This window comes from Poeciliopsis prolifica, unplaced genomic scaffold, assembly GCF_027474105.1.
Source record: "Poeciliopsis prolifica strain line A6 unplaced genomic scaffold, Auburn_PproV2 SCAFFOLD013, whole genome shotgun sequence".
Taxonomy (NCBI): Eukaryota; Metazoa; Chordata; class Actinopteri; order Cyprinodontiformes; family Poeciliidae; genus Poeciliopsis; species Poeciliopsis prolifica.
The window spans coordinates 8994850-9015987 of NW_026562388.1; the positions used below are offsets into that span (position 1 = coordinate 8994850).

General features: G+C 37.9%; 1 protein-coding gene across 4 annotated transcripts in view; it reads left to right on the forward strand.

Moving 5' to 3' along the window:
• col12a1a (collagen, type XII, alpha 1a) overlaps positions 1-21138 on the forward strand; it is a 62692-nt gene that overhangs the window by 10500 nt on the left and 31054 nt on the right. For 2 of the 4 annotated variants that reach the window (XM_055038165.1, XM_055038163.1), the window contains exons 11-30: positions 111-389; positions 471-746; positions 826-1098; positions 8065-8334; positions 9498-9764; positions 9867-10059; positions 10156-10280; positions 12460-12609; positions 12697-12816; positions 12932-13096; positions 13180-13323; positions 14552-14691; positions 16182-16311; positions 16945-17090; positions 17531-17660; positions 17770-17906; positions 19527-19656; positions 19747-19886; positions 19987-20119; positions 20305-20328. In XM_055038165.1, the coding sequence (XP_054894140.1) occupies positions 111-389; positions 471-746; positions 826-1098; positions 8065-8334; positions 9498-9764; positions 9867-10059; positions 10156-10280; positions 12460-12609; positions 12697-12816; positions 12932-13096; positions 13180-13323; positions 14552-14691; positions 16182-16311; positions 16945-17090; positions 17531-17660; positions 17770-17906; positions 19527-19656; positions 19747-19886; positions 19987-20119; positions 20305-20328 (3372 nt within the window). The remainder of the gene's footprint in view (positions 1-110; positions 390-470; positions 747-825; positions 1099-8064; positions 8335-9497; positions 9765-9866; positions 10060-10155; positions 10281-12459; positions 12610-12696; positions 12817-12931; positions 13097-13179; positions 13324-14551; positions 14692-16181; positions 16312-16944; positions 17091-17530; positions 17661-17769; positions 17907-19526; positions 19657-19746; positions 19887-19986; positions 20120-20304; positions 20329-21138) is intronic. The other 2 variants (XM_055038164.1, XM_055038166.1) reach the window with 2 other exon arrangements.

Here is a 21138-nt window from a genome sequence, read left to right on the forward strand (position 1 = left end):
TAAGAGCTGAATACAGCAACAGTAAATCCACTTCAAAATTTGCCAGATTTTTAGTTTCTGTACTCAATTTAAAAGGCAAAATTTCTAAAAAGACATTCCTTTGCGTGCAGGCCTCCTTCCTCCCCAGGATCTCCGTTTCTCTGAGATTACCTCCAGAAGCTTCCGTGCTACTTGGACAGCTCCTGCTGCTGCCGTTTTGTCTTACCTTGTGCGTTTCCGCAAGGCTGAAGATATCACTGGAGACTATGTTTCCCTCATAGTGCCAGGTGATACCACCACATCCATTCTTCCCCATCTTTTTCCAGTCACTACCTACGAAGTCAACGTCTTTTCTCAGTATGACAAAGGAGACAGTTTTCCTTTGACTGGTGAAGAAACAACTCTTGAAGGTAAAAGACTTATTCAGATTTGCTGTAAGATTTCTGAGTAGAAGGAAGATTTTTCATTTCTAATCAAACTTTTTCTTTCAGAACAAGGCCAAGTTCGGAACTTGCGAGTGTCAGAGGAAACAACAAACAGTTTCAGGGTTTCATGGCAGGCTGCTCCTGGTGCTGTGATTAGGTACCGTCTATCATATGTTCCTCTAAGTGGCACAGGAGAAATAATAGAGGCCCAGACCATTGGAGCAGAAACTACTATAGTTCTCCAAGAGCTTTTCCCAATCACCACCTACCGTGTCTCTGTGTCCCCTGAGTATGCAAGTGGAATGGGAGATGAAATGTTGATTGATGGTACCACCAAGGAAGGTAAGACAGGAAACTTCAATTGATGTGTTTACTTTTTCTCTGCTGAGGAACTTTCTTATTCATTCACTCCTGTTTTCAGTTCGGGGATCTCCGCGAGACCTTCGAGTCTTTGAAGAAACAATATCAACAATGAAACTAACATGGCAGGCTGCTCCGGGAAATGTTCTTCAGTATCGCATTGCCTATAAACCTGCAGAAGGAGGTGAGAGGAAGGAGATATCTGTCAACGGAGATACCACCCAGGCAATGTTGAAGAACCTCCAACCAGCCACTGAATATGAGCTGTTTGTAACTGCACGCTATACCACCGGCTTGGGGGATCCTCTTCTGGGTACAGGAACTACTTTAGAAGGTAGGCAGAAATTCCACTTAAGGTGAAAGTTCAAAACTCCTAGTTGTTGATGGGTCAATCATTAGTTTAATACATTGAAAAAGGTATTTTGTGTTGATGAATATATTATATTCTTTTCCTTATGAAATCTTAGAGACTGACATGATCATTTTGGAACAATTTCTTTTTAGAATTTGCAGTTTGTCATGCCTCTGCATGCCTCTCACTTTTTGATGTTGCAAGTCTGACATAAAAATTCTAAATCAAATAATTGTGTTATTTTCTTGTAGAAATAAGTATAAAATAGTGACATGGAAGTAAAAGATCCTTTCAAAATTCATTGCAAAATCTGAAAAGTGCATTATTGTGTAAAAAAAAAAAAAAAACTGGAGGGCTACATATGTACTCAGCTTAGTAATTTTTGTTTTTAGAAAAAAAAACTATTTGTTATATTAAAGTTGTTTATTTTTCACATCTGATCTTAATTTGCATGTTTGCTGTCTCCTTGCAATCATTTGTGACAAACTGCATAAGAAAATTATCTTGGCTCTCTTTCTACAACTCAAAATCTTGCCAATCTTCTTGGTGCCAGAGTTGTAGAGCGAACTTTTAATAATTCTCCTATAGATTCTCCCACCTGAGCTGTGAATCTTTGATGCTGGATAGGCTTCCTTGCTGGTTTTATGATTAATGTTCCACTTACATGAGCTGCCATTTCAGGGAGTTAGTCATATAAGCTTGCAATTACACCCATGAGTTGTTTTGAGATGGAGTATTGTTTTTGTAGCCTGTTCCACAAATGTATCCCTGGTTTGTCTGCTGTGATTCTGGGTCTTTATTATGTTGTTTTTTCAACCAAAGCTTTTCACAAATTTGAGTTCAAATGAGGAACTATACTCAGTAATGACGTGTTGTGTATCTTGAACACAAATGCGGGGTGTTCTGCACCCCACATTTTTCCAGTTTTTATTTGTAAAATTTGATACATTTCTGTACACAACAATTTTTACACAACTCTTTTTATAGCATATATAGTCTGTGGTTGTAATGGAACATCAAGTAAAATTGATATGAGTACATTGTTGGGTGTGCTGCACCCCACATTTTTCCAGTTTTTATTTGTAAAATTTGATACATTTCTGTACACCACAATTTTTACACAACTTTTTTATAGCATATATAGTCTGTGGTTGTAATGAAACATCAAGTAAAATTGATATGAGTACATTGACAACGCACAATGAGTTGGACCTCCGTATAAGTTTCAGAAATAAGGAAAGAATGCTACTCTCAAAGTCATTCTTTTTGCACAGATGGTGGATTGTGGTAGCTTCGCTTCCTACTAAGGAAGTGGGAATTAAATAAATTTGGAATGCTCGTAAATGCTGAAAACATATGGAACAACTTTAATCTAGTCACATACTTGTTTGGCAGTACTTTGTACGTTGGTTTATATGGGGTGTGTTATTTATTGAATTATTATAGCCCTTCTGATCTATTTAGGATATTTTGTTGCTAATACAAAATATAATTTTATTCTGAAAATAAATAATTGTGGCCAAATGTTTACTTTCAGCTAAGCCCATTTGACAGAACTGAGAATTCAGAATTCAGCAGCTGCAGGCCATCTGTGAGCTATATTGTTGATCATGCAACAAAAGGTGGTTTCGTGCTCTGGTCATCTCATGCAGTGCAGGAAGTTTGTTGTAGTCACCCCTGACAAGAAGGTCAGAGAGGGAGAGCTACATGGAGGAAAGGTCTGAAAGGTCAACAACAAAGATACTTTGTTCAACACAGAATACCACTGTTGCACTTTCCCTTCTGAAGAATCTAAAGGATTTACTTTGTAGCTTAAAGTAGGGTACTACCTTGAGGGTGCTATTCTGGACTGGAAGACTTTCTATCAATCACAGAATTTGGCTGAACAATAAACATATTTGCTTGGCTTGAAGATGGATGAGATGCTTATGGTAAGGTTAAAAGGATTAGTGTTCTTGGCCCATCTGCACAGGAATGGGCACAAAACATTTTCAGGATGGCCTGGTTTAAATTAGGGTGCTCCATCTTAGAGTGATTAAAGATCAGAAACTGACTGAAATAACAGGAACATTTTTGACTGAGTTTAATTTGTCATTTTAAGTGCCAAAATGAAATCAGTCTAGTGGTTGTCTTAAATCACAACCAAGAGTTTGCTTATGGAAAGCTGTTTTACACAATTATAAAACATAGCAATAATTATATGTAAATGTAATTGGTCCGAAGGAGGGAGGATTTATTTCCTCTTGTTTGTTCTAAGCAAACAAAGTGCTTTGTTAACAGATTAAGACTCAATCTGTGGTGTTGTCAGCTACACACCCACTCACAAAACGCTTCATTGACAAAGCACGTTGCTTACCCACCTAAAGCTATAAAACTGTCATTCCACAACAATAATCTAACAGTGTTGGGTGACACTTTTTGAATGACCCACTTTGTGAAATCTGTGTAGGCAAGAACTCAAAGGCTTGTACAAAGGCCTCCCTTGTGACAAACAACAAGCAATTGGCAAGACAGGAGCCTTGAGCTGGACAGAAACATCCTGAGAGGACTCAGCTGGAACCCACAGAAGGTGTCAGAAGGAGGACTTGGATGAACATCCAAAATGTGGATATTATATACAAACATGGTGAAATTATTTACTTAAGCTCAGGGAGTTTTATTCCGCATGTGGAAGAAGTTACCTAATGTTACCTTGAATGGTGGGTGATCTGTCTGTCTCGTCTGAGAGCAGACTGTCTATTCATCTTGCTCGAGGGTGGGGCTAAACACGGGCAGAGATACAGCATGAGGATGAGAGGAAAGAATGTTACTTCATAATGTGAAATGCAATGCCTTAGGCTACTGGGTGGGTTTGAAACTTATTAAAACATCAAATGATTCCACATGCAAGCCAACAAAACCGAACCTACTTTTCACATGATACCTGAAAAGTTGTCATACCAACTCATGATCACACCTAGTTGCTTTGGAATCCTTGAGCATTGTTTAAAGACCAGAACCTCCCTGACCATGTCTGTCCATTTATGACTGCTGTGTGCACATCTTCTGATAGGTAGGATAATATAATCCTCTCAAACTGGTCTCTTGAACATAATAAGTCTACTGAACTTCAATGGCTTCCAGAGTCACCAGATCTAAATCCAACAGAGGATCTTTAGGATGTAGTTGAATCAAAGCTTTGCATCCATGATGCACGTTTGACCCATCTGCAACTGTATTGTCAATATGATCCATCTATGCCAAAAGATTGTAGAGCAAAGGGAGAATGGGATCCAACTAAGAACTGGGAAGTTCAACTGTCCAAAGTGGCCAAGGACTATATTCACCAGTTCTAATTTGTAGAAGAGCACAGGATAATGCCCTGGGCTACCTTCTGTACATTTTTCAGACTATGTCAGAGACATGGTCAGAATAGTTTTCTCTACCACTGTGAAGATGCTGTGACGTATGGTTTGGGGCAGACAGTCTTGGCTTACAAACAATGAAGACCTCATCTTTGTGGTTTGTGTATATGTTTAAGTGAACCAAGAGAAATAAAGTAAGGTGACAGTGCTGAGATGACAAAACTATTTTTCCTGGAGTCATTTTGAAGGGGTTTGTGGAAAAAAGCAATACAGACTGAGTGGAGTCATTGAACTCAGCAGCTATTTCTCAATTGATTTATGAAATAGGGATACCAATGTTATGCTGAAAAAAAAACAGTCTGTTCCATCACTAAAACTTTGCTACTGTATGCTGAATTTTGACCTTTTCTTTGGAAGGTTGTGTCTTGTAAAGCAAAAGTTGTGAAATCACAGTATCTGCAGGAAAATATACTTTGTTCTGTCTTCTTGGGTTTTCAATAACCATTCATTTCAAATGTGATGGCTTGATAGATTCGAATCAAAAGTGATCCAAGGAAGGAATAGTAGTGAACTGGCAACATGGTCACTCTGACTCCTGTCTGCCACTGAAAGTGTCAACAATGGGCTTGTCAGCATCAGAACTGGACTACAGAGGAATGGAAGATCAGGTGCCCTGATATGATCATATTTTGTAGTTGGAGAGTAAGCATCTCAAGCTCGGCAACCTCCCTGGCACTGGGATCTACTTTAGGAAGAATGCAATCTTACAAAAGCATTTGCTCACTTTTCCTGGCTCCCCAGGAAAAGTGAGTAAATGTTATGAAAGAATGTGGACATTAGATTGACATGTACAACATAAACAAACACTTTTGCAGATCATGTGTACAGTTTCAAGGAAACCGCATTCCTTGACAGTGTGGATGATACTGTTCTTGAACCAGAAGATTTGGTTTTGGAATAGTTTTAGGAGCTCAACAAATTTCAAAACTTAATTTAGCCTCTAAATTCCCAAAATCTCAATCCAAGAGAACAACTGAAGAAATAAGGTTCTTCAGTTGTTGATATGTTGCATGGCTGCATAGCACACCTTAAGGACTCTGGTCGAGACCATGCTTAAAACCAAAATACTCATCAACAGGTGGTCATAATGTTATACCTGATCATCATTAGAGTTACCTCCTTTTCAGACCTTGATTTAGGAGCCTAATGACTTCACAGACAATTTGAAAGAGTGCTGAGTAGAAACTGCTGCAATCCTTTCTGTAAATATGCAGTTACACAACCAAGCTACATGTAAACATATTTTTGGTAACTAAACACACTTAAAAAAACTAACAAATTCTGAATGACTATTTAATTCTTGGTTATAAATCATGGTGCCGTCTGTGTACCATGTGCTTTGTTACGGAGTGCTTTGCTTCTTGGAGTTGCCACTACTCTTGAGTTTGCCTCTAAGTATCGACGAAAAGCAAGCCATTGTCTGCAGAAGTCATTATCTTGTGATCTTTTCGTGCTACGGCTCACAAGGCTGCTGGAAAAGTCAGTGAAGTACATCCAGCTTGCTCTGCTTTGCTAAGATAAATGTTCTATTTGATCATGTGATTATTTTTAAGAGGTCTTTGCTTTTTTCATGGTTCTCCAAAATCTGGAACTTTTCATTAGCTTCTGGGCTTGACCATCACTCATGAAAAATGGCCACTGTTCTCAAGGTGCAGATTGCTCTACTTCACAGGCAGGCAGATGGGCACTATGGCAGTTCTAGCAGAAGTAAATGGACACCCAAAAGGACTTAAAGGTTGCTGCATTGTGACAATTGTGAAAATTATGCGTTTCCTCTGATGAATTTGTTTTGTGGATCATTCCTTACATTGCGTCTTTTCTCTATCCTATTTTCATTATGTTTGATGAATGAGGTTTGAGTTGGACCACCCTGCTTGAAGGGTTTGCTGTGTCTGTGATTATATTGCCATTAGCTGCTGGCATGTTGGGGTTAAGAGGCTTGAATGACGATCAGATCAGCATCCCTAAGGATGTGTGGGAGTCTATGTGCAGCAGCCCATCTTCCTGTGGTGAATCCATCGCTGTATGGCAGCCAGACAGACAAATCCACCTCGACGTTGGTTTCCCTCTCAGCCAAGCATGTGGTGGCTGTCCATCATAAAATCCCCTCCTCTGCATTTCCTTGTGTTTCTCCTTTCACAGTGGTCCCCCAGGAAAAGTGAGCAAAAACAGCAGGGCTCGCACAACATCTGCAACTGTAGAAAACACACTTTGTGGCTCTCGTTTCCTCTGTTTCAGTGGAAAATTCAAGTTCTGCCAGGGAGGAGTTTTTTGGGGGATATATGATTTGTAATGAGTTTTCCAGAACTTTTTCCAGGAGGTATGCAGAAAATCAAGTTGCTCAAACAGATCCTGAGGGGTTGAAGTGGAGACAGATTAGTGGTGGTGGTTTATTGCTAGGTCTGCTCCTGCTATCCTTTTTGTGTTTTGTTCACTTCCTCGAATAACAAGACGTCTATATTCGACATCAGTCGCAGCTTGATAAAGCAATCATATTGTTGAAGTTTCTTAAATGGATACAGAGATTCGGAATTTGAATTTTGCTGCTGTTCTTCAGCTTCCATGTTACTATTTTAAAATTGTGGTTGGCACATTGAGCTAATCCCAATCAGACTCATTAGCTGCCATTAGCTGCATCATCTCTCTGCCCTAAGAGGGAAATAAACTTTTGATACATTGTGCGATTTGAGCAACTAAGCTCATATGTTCCAGTTCTTTCCAAGGTCTTGCATTTGTCTGGCAATGACCATGGTGGATTTACAGTCAGCTACTCAGACTTCAGGTTCTGTAAACATAACTCCAGTATAGTACAGGCCTTTGCATACTTTACAAGAATAGGATATTTTTCCTCTTTGATGTGATGTGGAAAGATCAATGACAACTTTATTTCCTGTCCAGGACAGTTCATTTCATTATTTGACTCAGGTGTGTTCAAGTAGAGAAAAATCTAAAACTTGCAGGACATTGGCCCTTGACGAGTTTAGTTTGACACAAATCTTTTAGATGTTCTGGTCTTGGCCACTGTTGGGGCATGTCTTTGATTTTTCTCTTAAGAAAAGTCCATCACAAAACATAATAAAGAATACTTTTAATAATTCCCCACTTCTGTATAAAAAGCATATTACATTAGTTGCGCATTAAATGGGGATCAAGTAAAGGTCTAACATGTTTTTAAGGTAGGAGTTGTTTTAATAACTCCTACTTGGATAACTCCTATTTGGACTTGTTCCCTCTAAGGCCAGCCTTCGGCATGAGACTCCAGGACCAATAAATCTAACTTATTGGTTAACTGTTAATAAATGTCTCAGTGCACAACAGTTTAAAATCCCTGATCTCTCAGCATTTTGAACCCTTGTAGAAACATTAGCTATTGTACACCAATTGTTTTTACAATTAAATCAAAAAAGCAAACAAACAAACAAACAAAAAAAAAAAAACTGAAGAAATTGTTTGGCAAGAACAAGTAAACTTGAAGCTCATACTGTATTGTTCCTAAAATCATTATGCAATTACTTACCTGTAGTTGATCTTAATCTATCCATAGAGCTTGGAACACCCAGAGACTTGGTGACCAAAGACGTCACCGATACCAGTTTTGCGGTGTCTTGGAAGGCTGCTCCAGGTAATGTTCGCCAGTACCGGGTCACTTGGAAGTCCCTGTTCAGTGACGAGACTGGAGAAAAGACAACACAAGGAGTCACCACCGCCACCATCCTGGAAGGTCTTACCCCAGAGACACGTTACCAGGTGTCAGTGTTTGCTGTTTATGGTCATGGAGAGGGCCAGCCACTGGTTGGAGAAGAAACCACTGACAGTAAGTTTTTATGTCTCTTTTATCATTAATTTTTCTCTGTCATGATTGATTATAGCTTTTATTTCCATTTCCTGTCACTTTTTAGTTGAATAATTTTTCAGTTTTGGCTTTGGTAGACAAGTTTATTTTTGAAGTGCAATCTGTTAAGACAGTTTTTGTCTTTTTTCTTCTGTCATACCTTAATAATGGTAAAGAGTGTTTCTGAGTTTCATAAGTTGTTTTAAATACGTTGATTATTTAAATCTCAAGTTAAGCTTTGTTGAATTTCTTTTAATCAACCTTTATGATAATTCTGCAGAGATGACAGTTAATGAGGTGCTTTTCAAGCACCTCATTAAATGTAGAGTTGATGTAATTCCAAAGACACTTGCACATGGTTTTCATGAGACATTTAGAACTGACGGACTCTTGCCTTTTATTCTTGTTAGACCATAATGATGCTTGAATGAGAAAAGCATATGTAGAGGAAACTTGCTCCAATGGGGAGAAATTTTTCCACCAGTTAGTGAAAAGGAATGTGCAAAAGAAAAAAATAGTTTTCTTTTGATTTTCATCATCTATAAAGATGGCATATGCCGAAAGGAACCATGAGGCAGGTCCGTTGACCTGAACTTTCTTGAAGCTGCACCTCCATCTGCTGATTTATTTTCTTGAGCCTTTTCATGAATCTTAGGTCTCTTTGGGCTGAGTAACACATGGCAAACTTGGATTTGCAGCTTTTTTCCATCAATAAAAGTACTCCCTCTGAAATAAAACATTCTGAATATTTTCCTCAGCTCATTTTGAAACCTCTGACTATTCACACTTCATTTTTTCTTTTGATACTGGAAAAATACAAACTGCTTTTATAGATTTGCTGTAGAAATATGTGCCAGTTTATAAATTTTGTTTGGTTTCATGTATATATTGGGAAGTCTGAAGGGTTTCAGTCGGTTTATTTTTGCATGAATGTGGAACTATTTGTGTATGTTGCCGTTTAGTTAATGTACAACAGGAAAGTCATGCTGTCTGCATTTCCAAAGTTAGATTGTTAACACGGGTGATTAAGTATTCATTTACCATGCTTGGCCATACAAAAAAATACATCAAAAAGACTTATTTCTTATTCATTCACTGTGTATCCCTTTTGACACATCATTAACATTTTACTTCCTCACTTGCAGTCTCAGCCAACAGCAAAACAATTGTCGTTTCGGATGAAACAGAGAAGACTATGAAGGTGACATGGCAGCCAGCCCCTGGAAATGTGGTCAACTACCGCGTTACCTACAAACCACAGCCAGGAGGGCGCCAGCTAGCTGCCAAAGTACCCGGTGGCACCACCTCTACCGTTCTGAGACGCCTCACTCCTTTCACAACCTATGACATAACTGTGGTGCCAGTCTATCGTTCCGGGGAAGGCAAAACAAGAGAAGGAGAAGGAACAACATGTATGTTAGAGTTTTATCATCAACCAAATCCTGATCATGTACTTTACAGTCCAGGGTTTACTGACACATTTATTCTTTGCATTTCAATTCTCCTCTCGCCAGTGTCACCTTATAAAGGTCCCAGGAATCTTCAGACATCTGAACCAACAAAGACAAGCTTCAGAGTGACTTGGGACCACGCTCCTGGTGATGTTAAGGGCTACAAAGTCAAATTTCACCCTGCTGAGGATGACATAGACCTGAGGGAGCTTATGGTTGGTCCCTATGACAATACTGTTGTGCTAGAGGAACTCAGGTGTGTATTTTCATTCTCCCTATACTAATTTTGCATTTATTTCAACCATTACAAAAATTTAGACCAGATGTAGTTATGACATTTGTTGGTTCACAGAGCTGGTACTAAATACACAGTGAGTGTGTTTGGTATGTTTGATGGAGGAGAGAGTGTACCACTGGCTGGAGAAGAGAACACAACATACTCTGATGCACCCGAACCTCCTCCATATGATGGACCAAGTAAAGTTGCTTAAGATTATTCTTCAAAGCACCAAGATATAATTTGAAAATATTTGAAAATTCAAACAAGAGTGACAGCAACTGAAATATGTATATTCATGTAATTATACAGTGCCTTGCAATGGTTTTTAAAGTATTCCCTTAACCTTTTTATGCATCGTCTCATTCTAATTGTAAAGGATGTTTTTCTTTATCTTGGATTGGACAGGAAAGCTGAAAGTAGTTCACAAATACATAAAGCTAAATGCAGGGCAATCCTTAAAGAAAACTTGTTTGAGGCTGTAAAAGGTTTAAACTAGCATGGAAGTTCAGCTTCCAGACAGGATTCCTAAACACAGTGGTGGTTTCTGATATGGGCAACAGGAACATCTCCATTAGCCAAGGAGATGTTCCTGTTTGGTGCCCTGCTCTCCCAGGGCACCAAACAGACTCAGACATAAACATACAACCAAAGCTATGGTGGTTTAGATCAAAGCACATCCATGTGTGAGAATGGTCCAGTGAAAGTCCAGGCTTAAATCCAACTGAGAATCTGTAATAATACTTCCAAATTAACATTTGCAGACAGTCTCTATCCACTTTGTTTGATCTTAAGCTATTTTGAATAAAGTAAGACAGCAAAAGTGTTGGTCTAAAGCTGATGGATGTACCGCAAAAAACTTGCAGCTGTAATAGCAAAGGAATGTAGGACTAAATACACACTGGCTTTTGCAATGTTATTTGGAAAAAATACATCGATTATTAAATTATCCACTAATTTATGTTGCTGAGTCACACACAAAAAAAATCTAAATAAAATGCAAAGATTTCAACTATAGTTGTAATGTGAAACAATGTGAAAAAAGTTGAAGACATCTGAACATTTTTCTGTCGTCATATAAAGTAACATCTCCAACATTTGGTTTTTCTGTGGCAAGAATCTAACACTGGACACTATAAATTTTCTCTATAAACACTAGCCCTATAAAAGACAAAGAGATTCCTTAAAGCAAATTGTGTAAAACAGATGTCAAGGAAGACTCACTTGTCTTGACTTTTTACTTTTTATTTGCATTGCTTGGGATTTTTTTAATGTTTCTTCAGCTCAATTATAGCCAGTGCAAAAAGAGCCATGCACATATAAGCTTACTGCATGTATAAAAAACTTTACTGCTTAGTGAGTAAGAGTGACACACACAGTAAGTGTGAGAGGAAGGAACATGTCATGGTTCACTGGAAAGAGTTGTGAAGGTCAGTTGGACATCTTGTTCCTTAAAAGGAGACATGCAGATTCAGTGACAGCCTTTTGCACCTGGAAATTACATGTAGATTCAAGAGGACAGTGTCTGCAGCTTGCTTTAAATAAGAATATTCTAAGTTTTGGTATTTTTGAAGGGATTGTTGTACATACACATTTGTTTATCAGAGTTGTTTGACTCCTTTCAGTTTTTATCTTAATGGCAGTGAGAAATATGCATGTGCATATTACACACAAGACCATTACTTTTTTTTACATCAAACAAAACGAAATAGAAAAAATAATTATTTATTTGATCGGTTTTTTAGAAGTAGTCATTGTGCATCTTTACAAATTGAATAATTTAGCGACTGTTAATCAATGTAATGTAACCTGTTTTCAGTTGCAGTAAATGGCACGTAGTGTAATATCTGACCATTTCCATTGCACATCTGCATTCTTCTTCTTGGCACAGTGGATCAGATGCCTTCGTTTTCATCATGCAGGTGTTGAAAACAGGATGTAAATATCACGGTGCTTCTCCAGAGAGGCACATTGCTCTCTGCTTCAGAGGCCTTTGATATGTCAAGGGTCATTAACAGCACAATCCTCCTGTGGGACACACTCATGGATGTCGAAAAGCACAACTGTGAAAAATATTTCCCTAACAACGTACTGCTGGAATGATAATAATTGTACCACCTGGAACCTCTGGCGTAAAATACTGGGAAAAAGGAATAAGAATTCACTAAGAATGTTTTGTAAATGATGTTTTCATTGTCCTTTGTTGAAATGCTTAGGATACATTTTCCCTCTTTTATCTTTCATTCCTTCTTTACATCTTCTATTTCCTCCAATGCCTCTGTCATTCTTAATTTCTATCACAGATACAATTTTGTATGCATTACAGCTTTATTGTACCTCCTTTTAAATTTATATTATTGTTTTATCATGAAATGTCAGACAAAATGTGTAGAACCACTGCAAAGGCTGACATTGTGCTGCTGGTGGACGGCTCCTGGAGTATCGGACGGCTTAACTTCAAGACCATTCGAGCGTTCATTGCTCGCATGGTGGGAGTCTTTGACATCGGTCCTGACAAAATTCAGATTGGTGGGTGCAATTGGAATGAGCAATTTCATTTCAAAGGCAACACATGATGAGACAAGTAGGTCTTACAAAGGTTCATTGTATTTTCAGGTCTTGCTCAGTACAGTGGTGACCCAAAGACTGAGTGGCACTTGAATGCTCATCCAACACGGGACTCACTCCTGAATGCTGTCAATAACCTGCCGTACAAAGGAGGAAATACCATGACAGGTACTTCAGCCAGAGCTGGCTGCAAAGATATAATCTACCTATGCAATCATATTTTTGGGTTTTTTTTCAAGCTGTTTAAAGTGGTGATCAAATCATTGCAATGTTTTATCTGCAGGAATGGCTCTTAACTACATCCTCCAGAACAATTTTAAAGAGAGCGTAGGGATGCGACCAAGTGCCCGAAAGATTGGTGTCTTGGTAACTGATGGAAAATCCCAGGATGAAGTTGTCATGCCTTCACAGAGCCTGCGTGAGCAGGGAATTGAGCTGTATGCCATTGGTAAGCAAACTTCATACTTGTGAGCATTTACAAGCATAACTGTGTAGAACAAATAATAAATAGCAATAACATGTCATTTATAGGTGTGAAGAATGCAGATGAGAATGAGTTGAGATCCATTGCCTCCGATCCGGATGAAATCCACATGTACAACGTGGCTGATTTCTCCTTCCTGTTGGACATTGTGGACAATCTTAGTGATAACCTCTGTAACAGCGTGAAGGGAGGTGTGTATGAGTTTGGATCAAAACACAAAATCATGCAAAAGTGTTCACTCTTTGAATGTTTTTGATTTTGTTAGATTATAGCCACAAAGCTTAAAATATTTTAATGGGGTTTTTGAGGCAGACCACCAAAAAGTACTGTTTAATCGTAATGTGAATGGGAACTAGAATGTAGATCACCATTTTTCTGTTCGAAATAGCTTAAATTAAGCCTGGTTTGAAAAAGAGCATCTGTAAATAGTGTTATAAAATTTCCCACACAATACAGGTAGTCTCTGAATTTTGATTACAATAAATATACATATTCTTTGATTTTAACCACTCCACTCTAGCGATTGTTATGCAGTTTATACGTACCGAAAAAGAAGACATACTTTTTTTTTTTTTTTTTTACTGCCTGAAGTTAAATAAGATCAAACTTGGCTTGTTTTAGATTAATTCCAATTGCCAAAAATAATTTCTGTTTATAAATTCCAGAAATTTTTTTTTGAAGTTAGAAGACAGTTATCCCCGATACTGACTTTTTGACTAACTTTTCTGCATTCAAAGAAAATTACAAAATGTATCTAAAAATGTTCTCGCTACATAATCCAGCATTTAGCAATAAAAATAATTTTGGTAATTCTTTCTGTTAATCTATCACCTAGAATCAATTAGTTTGAGTAGGTTGGGGCTAGAAAAAAAAAGTTCAAAAGGTATACTTTCTAAAGCTGCTGTATGCTTATTACTGAATAACAAAAGAAGCAACCAGAGACAACATATGCTTTATGTCCACACACTCAATTATCTGTATAAATGGGGTGTATTAAGTCATAGACCTAAACTCAGTTAGATGTCTGGTTGTTTTGTGGAAAATTGGATGCAGGCAACTAGCCAAGTGCCTGAAAATGTCTGCAGATATGTTATTTTCCATGTCCCCAAATATTTTCTTTTTCTCTGTCTCTGGAAAAGGAAATTGTCTACTCCTTAATCAAATTAAAGAGCTTTTTGGGAAAAGCCTAGCTACTAAGTGCTCGGTTGTGTGTAAAATTCTGTTAGGACTTTGCAGAGAGGTATGATTTAATTATGCATTTGATTTTTTTCTACTATATAAGTTACAGAAAAAAATTTAAATCAGCTATTTCCTTTTTAACTCCTTGTGATTAAATGATAGAAGTAAAGGAGTGCTTTTGAATTATATTTATTATGGTCTTCTATGGTTAGCAGTGTAACAATTTCCATGTCAAAACAGGAGGAGCCCCAGATGCACCCACTGATCTTGTGACATCAGAGGTGACTCACCAGTCCTTTAGAGCCACCTGGACCGCCCCCGACGGCCCAGTGGAAAAATATCGAGTGGAGTACATGACTGTGTCAGGATCCCCTCAACAGGTAGCCCATATTTAATCTGCTGCTGTCTTCCAAAAAATGTCATACCTGCCAATAATTGAGTTCATGCTAAAACTGCAGTCAGCTGCCGGGTGCTGATTGGATGTTGGCTTAAAGCTCTTCTGACAAACTGCTTCCGATACTAGTGGGAAAATCCACTCAAACAGCCTCCTGTTTGTGTTGGCCTCTATGTCAGTATCTAATTACATTACAGTCTGCTAGAAGGCAAGGGAACACAAACACACAGCTCTCAGTGTAGAGGATTAGACAGCAAATGTCTCCATGAGTGATACGTAGCTTCACTGGCCAGCAGAGGCTTGCCATCAACCTTTGTGAAACTGACACGCCATTGGTTTCTGAATCTAATCACAATGCTGGAGTTGTTTTCTTTTCTTCAGTTCTCAATGTTTTGTTTGATGCTGAATCTTGTGATGAGTTTTTATTGTTGTTTATGGATTGAGAAATGGGACAGCCATGTTTGGGTTGGATTCATATAGACAAAAAAAAAAGTTCTGCTTTCAACTATGGATACTTTAGTCTCATGTTGGTGTTGATTTAAAGTAGATAAACAACTTCCAACACTTCACAAAGATATGAAACACAACATTGCATTCATCTGTTCAGTTACATGCAAGTATATACTGCATGGCAATGATCAGCAAACAAATTGTTTAGGACAGAGATGGGTTCTGTGTTGACGAATGTGTTTTGGTACATATGGTTTTTATAAACCCTGAGAGCAAAAGCAAAAGTCAATGTGAAAATGTTTTGTGAAGTCTTGTACCAACATGAACTCAGAGGCTATTTAGCAAGTTAAAACAAGAGCACAAATGAATTATCCAAATAAGCAATGAGCCTGACCACACAACCAAATTAGGTACAAAGTGGCTTACAGAGAACAAAATGCTTTGTAGTGGCCATCAAACAGCCCTTTTGTCAATGAGCTTTTGTGAGTATGAAAGCCCACAAACCTGACTCAGTTATACCATTTCTGTCAGGAGTAATTATGGATGCACCAACATAAAAATTTGGGCCAATATTGATATCTGACACTGATGTTGCTGTTAGCTTGATAACCAATGTTTACCGATATGGTATTTGTTTTTTATTCACCAATACCAATATGTTAAAACATGCCTAAAATTGGCTTTAAAAACATTTGATTAAAAAATATATGTGGTGAAATTTAAAAAAAAAAACAATTTTACCAAATACTGTTGAAACAAATGTTAAATTCTGACTTCGAATTAACTAGTATAGCTTTAGTAATCTGTAACTTAGTAAGTGCAGATGATTTTTGGTAATTCAAACTAACTTAAACGAAGAGAATTGTTGTTTGGTTTAACATCCCACAAGACCAAAATGGTTCTTGTGTCATACACATTTGGATTCAACTGAATCTGCCCACAAATGGTCAACTAAATTCTTGTTATTGTTCAAATGGAATAAAATTTAATTGTTACAGACCACCTAACTCTGTGTACATTCATTAGGTGTTTGTTGATGGTAGTAAGACCACCGTGGTTCTCCAAGGCCTCACACCTCTGACACAGTACCTGGTAAATGTCTACTCAGTTGTGGGAGAAGACAGCAGCGACCCACTGAAGGGAGTTGAAACCACACGTAAGTCTCATTTTTCAATGTCATAAAACTGACCCAGTGAAATTAAATGATATAAATTTGGTTAAAAAAACAAACAAACTGAAGATTTCTATAGAAAAAAAACTAAAATCTTGTAATGGATGAGAATTATGAATGAAAAAAAATACTCAAAAGTATGATACTGTTGCTCATGTTTGGCTCAGAGTTGTAGTCACAGCGATTTTATGCAATCAGGAACTCTGAATCCAGTGTGGTCTCCATTAATAAAATGGAAACATTAATTAAAGCATTTATATCTTGCTCTACAAAGAAACAAAAGCAGTAATAAATCTCAATTAGATGGAAGTTCTAAAAGAATTTACTGGATTATGTTCATTTTCAAGAGAAATTTTGAGCTTTTGTGCCTGTTTGTTTTAGGATTTGATGTTTTATTGGTGCTTTCTAGACTGACAGGTTTTAAAGAGTATATTCAAAGGCACACACATTTTTTTTGTGTAGATAGAAGGGGGCATACAAAAACATTCAAACATATTGTGGATTTTTATCACAGATAGATTAAACAAACTGCAAATGCAGAGAGTATGTAAATGTAAGTATTATCTGTGTGGATGCATAAACATAGTTTCATTCTTTATGCTTTTTGTTCTTTTACAGTGCCTCTGAGTGCTGTGAGGAGGATGACCATTTACGATGAACAGACAACCACCATGCGAGTCAGGTGGGAAGAAGTACAGGGTGCCACTGGGTACATGCTGCTCTACAGCGCCATCAATGCCACTCAACCCAGCATTGAGCAGGAGGTAACACTAAGAACGCATTCTGTCTGCACCAGAAAAATCAGCAACCATATTTTTAGTGTTAACAAACGGAAAAATGTGAAGACATTTTAAATGTCAACAACAAATCACATTTATTATGAATGAAACTAATGAAAACTGATAGAATAATCACTTTGTACAAGCCAGTGTTTTTTTTTTCCCATTATATTGTTAAGCGGACAAAAAGACATAGAGAGACACTGTTAGTCACAAAGGGGTGGATTAACTGTGAGCTCACTCTGCAAAGGGAACATCAGGATTTGTTCATGAAGTGTCAAACCCAGTGGGTGAAAACCAGATTGAACAGATGTCTTTAACACTTAAGAGTTTTCTCTCTAGCCCCATGCACATCTGTGTCTTTTAGAGTCATTCACTTCCTCTCTGACCTTTTTTGTTGTTTGTTTGGTTTCGTTGCCTTGTAGCTCAGAGTTGGAGCAGGTACAGCTGATGTCCAGCTGGTGAGATTACTCCCCAACACGGCCTACACACTCTCCCTCTTTGCCCTCTACGGAGAAACAGCCAGCGAACCACTGACTCAGCAGGGTGTCACCTGTATGTAGTTACTCTTGTATCAGTATAAATGAATTATTTTTGAAGAATTTAAGGTTACGATACTACTAGTGATGTGAAACTGACATCAGGTGTTTTGTTTTTTCTTCAGTGCCCATGCCGCCTGCAGGTGAACTGAGAGTTCGTGATGTGACCCACAGCACCATGGTGCTGTACTGGGATGCTGCTCCTGGAGCTGTTCGTAAATATATCATCACCTACCAGGCTGAAGATGGAGAGGCTAAAGAAGTGGGTTTGTTTCCAGTTTTGTCAGATTTATTTTAGAAAAGCAACAAAAAAGATGGTCCTCCTGGCTCTGATTGTTTTTTGTTGGGAGTGATTAACTTCGGTAGATGGCAATAGCAGCACAGAAAGGAGGTGGAGGAGCTTGATCTTCTTACAGACCTCATATCACCACATGGTGATAGTTTTAAAAAAATATGTCAAAAAGACTGTAAAAATGTCACTACTTTTAATCCTTTAACAGAAGCTTCATTTATACTTATCTTTAAGTAGTATTTTATGCCTTTAATGCTTCCCTTTGACTATTTTAGCACTTGCTATTACTATGCATATGAGGGATTTTGTGGGATTTTGTGTGTCTGTAGACCAGGGCAAAAATAAAATCACAATTGTTTTATTTCAATCTCTTATTGAGCAATCAGTGCATCCTCAGAGAAAACAGTGTTTATAATTCCTGTCCGTCTTTATTTCTGTCTCAGTGAAGACCGAAGCAAGATGTTTTACCAGTGCTGCACTGTCTTTCCATTGCTTGTCATCTGTTAGAACTATTAGCCTCAAAGGTGATGAATTTATTTAGATTGTTTTGTACAGATACTTTATTATTCTGGCTTAGCCACTGTAATGGAGTAAGCAGATGGCTGGTTGGACATTTGGGAATTTTCTGTGGTCCAGCGACCGGATTATGAAAATATCAGAATTCGATTTTGCAGGAATTAACATTTAGTTATTGTGGACAAATAGTTTATGGTTACATGTCTCCTTTTGGGAGTTCTTGGGCAAGAGCAGCAAAACCTTTGGTCTGCATTTTGCTTCATCCTCAGCCATAAATCAGATGGAGGTGATCCTTGAAGCTCCAGTGGTAAAAGCACACATGTGAAAGTGGCTGCAAAGGTTGAGGATGTGTGTGATAGAAGCCAGTGACAGTGTGAAACTTAAAAAACAAACTGCAGGACAAATTATCACCTCATGACAATCCCAGTTACAGTTCAGGGAAACATATGGCTGCTGTTAATGGCTATCTGTCTAGTTGTCTAGTTAGTAATATTCATTGAAGATGATACTTTAGAAGTTAAGTCTTTTTGTACTTGTTCTACTACTTTGAAGCCTGAAAGTATTTATTTTATTAGGCAGGTAAAAAACAGTGCATGTTCTTTAGCTTGACAGTCCTGGTGTAGGTTATATCATAACATTTTTGTTGGTCTTATGTTATATTGTAATTTTCTGGGAAACAAAATTATGGGTTTTTATTTACTTTAAGACAGGGTTGCCCAAAGTTGGTCCTCGAGGACCGGCATTCTTAAGTTTCAGTTTTCTCCCTGGTGGTGCCAACAACCTTTTCAGCATGTCAATGTACTTCTTAGGCCTTCTGACCACCCATCATTTGATCCAGGTGCGTTAAACCAGGGAAAGAACTAAAACATGCAGGATCCTGGCCCTCGAGGACCGAGTTTTTGCACCCCTGCTTTAAGAGACCTTCCAAATTAACAAAAATAAATCCTTGAAATTTATCATTATGAGGAATTAATCCATAGGTTTTATTTTATAATACTGAATAATTGTACTTTTTGATACTATTATAATTTATCGAGATGCACATGTATTTACTCATCCTGTGTGTTTTCTTAGCTTGAAGTAGGAGGAAGAGTGATAGAGAAACAACTGCAGAACCTGATCTCACAGACTGAGTACACTTTAGCCGTCACTCCAATTTATGACGAGGGAGCTGGGCAGCCGATGACTGGATCTGCAATCACAGGTATGACTGATAACCATTCTGTCATTGAGAACATTGTGTTAGTAGAACAGATTCCAGATACAATAAATCAGTATATTTTTTTCATTCAAGATGTGGTTCCAGCACCAAAGAACCTGGAGTTTTCTGAAATTACCCAGACCAGCTTCAGAGCAACCTGGGAGCACGGGGCTCCTGATGTTTCTCTGTACCGCATTGCCTGGTCTAAGAAAGGAGAAAACAACTTTCTAGATGTAACAAATTCTTGAAATTAATTTTATTTTCCAAGCTTTCATTCTTTGACTCAAGCTTGGAGATTGTCTTCATGCAGATTTTGGTTATTTTTCTGATCAGGCCATTCTGAACAGCGATGAGACAACCCATGTCATGGAGAACTTGGAGCCAGACACACCATATGATGTGCGTGTGACTGCAATTTACCCAGATGAGTCAGAGAGCGAAGATCTGATGGGCACTGAGAGAACATGTAAGATACTTGATTTATAAGCGATGTGATGAAGTATTACGTACAATTATTACATTTTTGCTTGACTAACTAATTTCTTCCTTGGACTTTGATCAAAGGTTTGAAAAACAGAAGTTTTTTGTATTTCCATCAAAAAATAATTCTGTAAAAATAGACATCATGCCTTTCTATTTCTGCCTCTGTAGTGTCCAAGGATGGTAGTAGACCATGTAAGTATGTTTGCGGTAAAACTAAAGGATGCTTTTTCTCCATTCCGAAAGCATGTTTTATTATTTCATCCAGTCATCAGAACCGTTTTTCATTGGACTACTTTCATTTCTTCATAAGGCCAGTCCATAACCCATCCATTGCTCCAACCATGCTGCAGTTGTGTCAGTGTGGTTTTACTGTTTTTGTCTATCTTTGTGTTTTACCAAATGACCATGCTTCACTTCCATGTTTTGGTCGGGTTGAGTGGCTGACGATGGATTTCCACCATGCATGTCTGGCAAAGTAGAGATTTTGACTCTTGTTTTTTATGTCCATTTCATTACTCATCCCCTTCCCATCCATCTATCTATTCATTCATCAATTAATCTCTCCATGCATTAATTGCATTATGAGTTCATCTGTCATCATCATCCTCATCATCATCATTACCATTCCATTGGTGCTGAAAAGGATCCATCCCTCATTCAGAAAAGACAAACCCTGAGGAGTGTCTTTTCCTCTTTAAAGTTGCAGTCCTTCTTAGTTAACAGCTACTTAGTGGTATCCCAGGATTGATTTACTAAAATAAAGATTTTAATGACAAATACCTAGAAGGAACTGAAATGTTGAACATGCCCTTGAAACACTATGAAGGACTATGACTTTAAAATATCAGACCATACATATGACTAATGCTTTTGCTGCAGGTGCATTTCAATGCGTTAGAATATCGTTGAAAACAAAAAACTGGTTTATTGAAAACATATTTCAATAAACCAGTTCAAAATGTGGAAGCCACATTATATAGATTCATTGCTGACAGAGGGAGA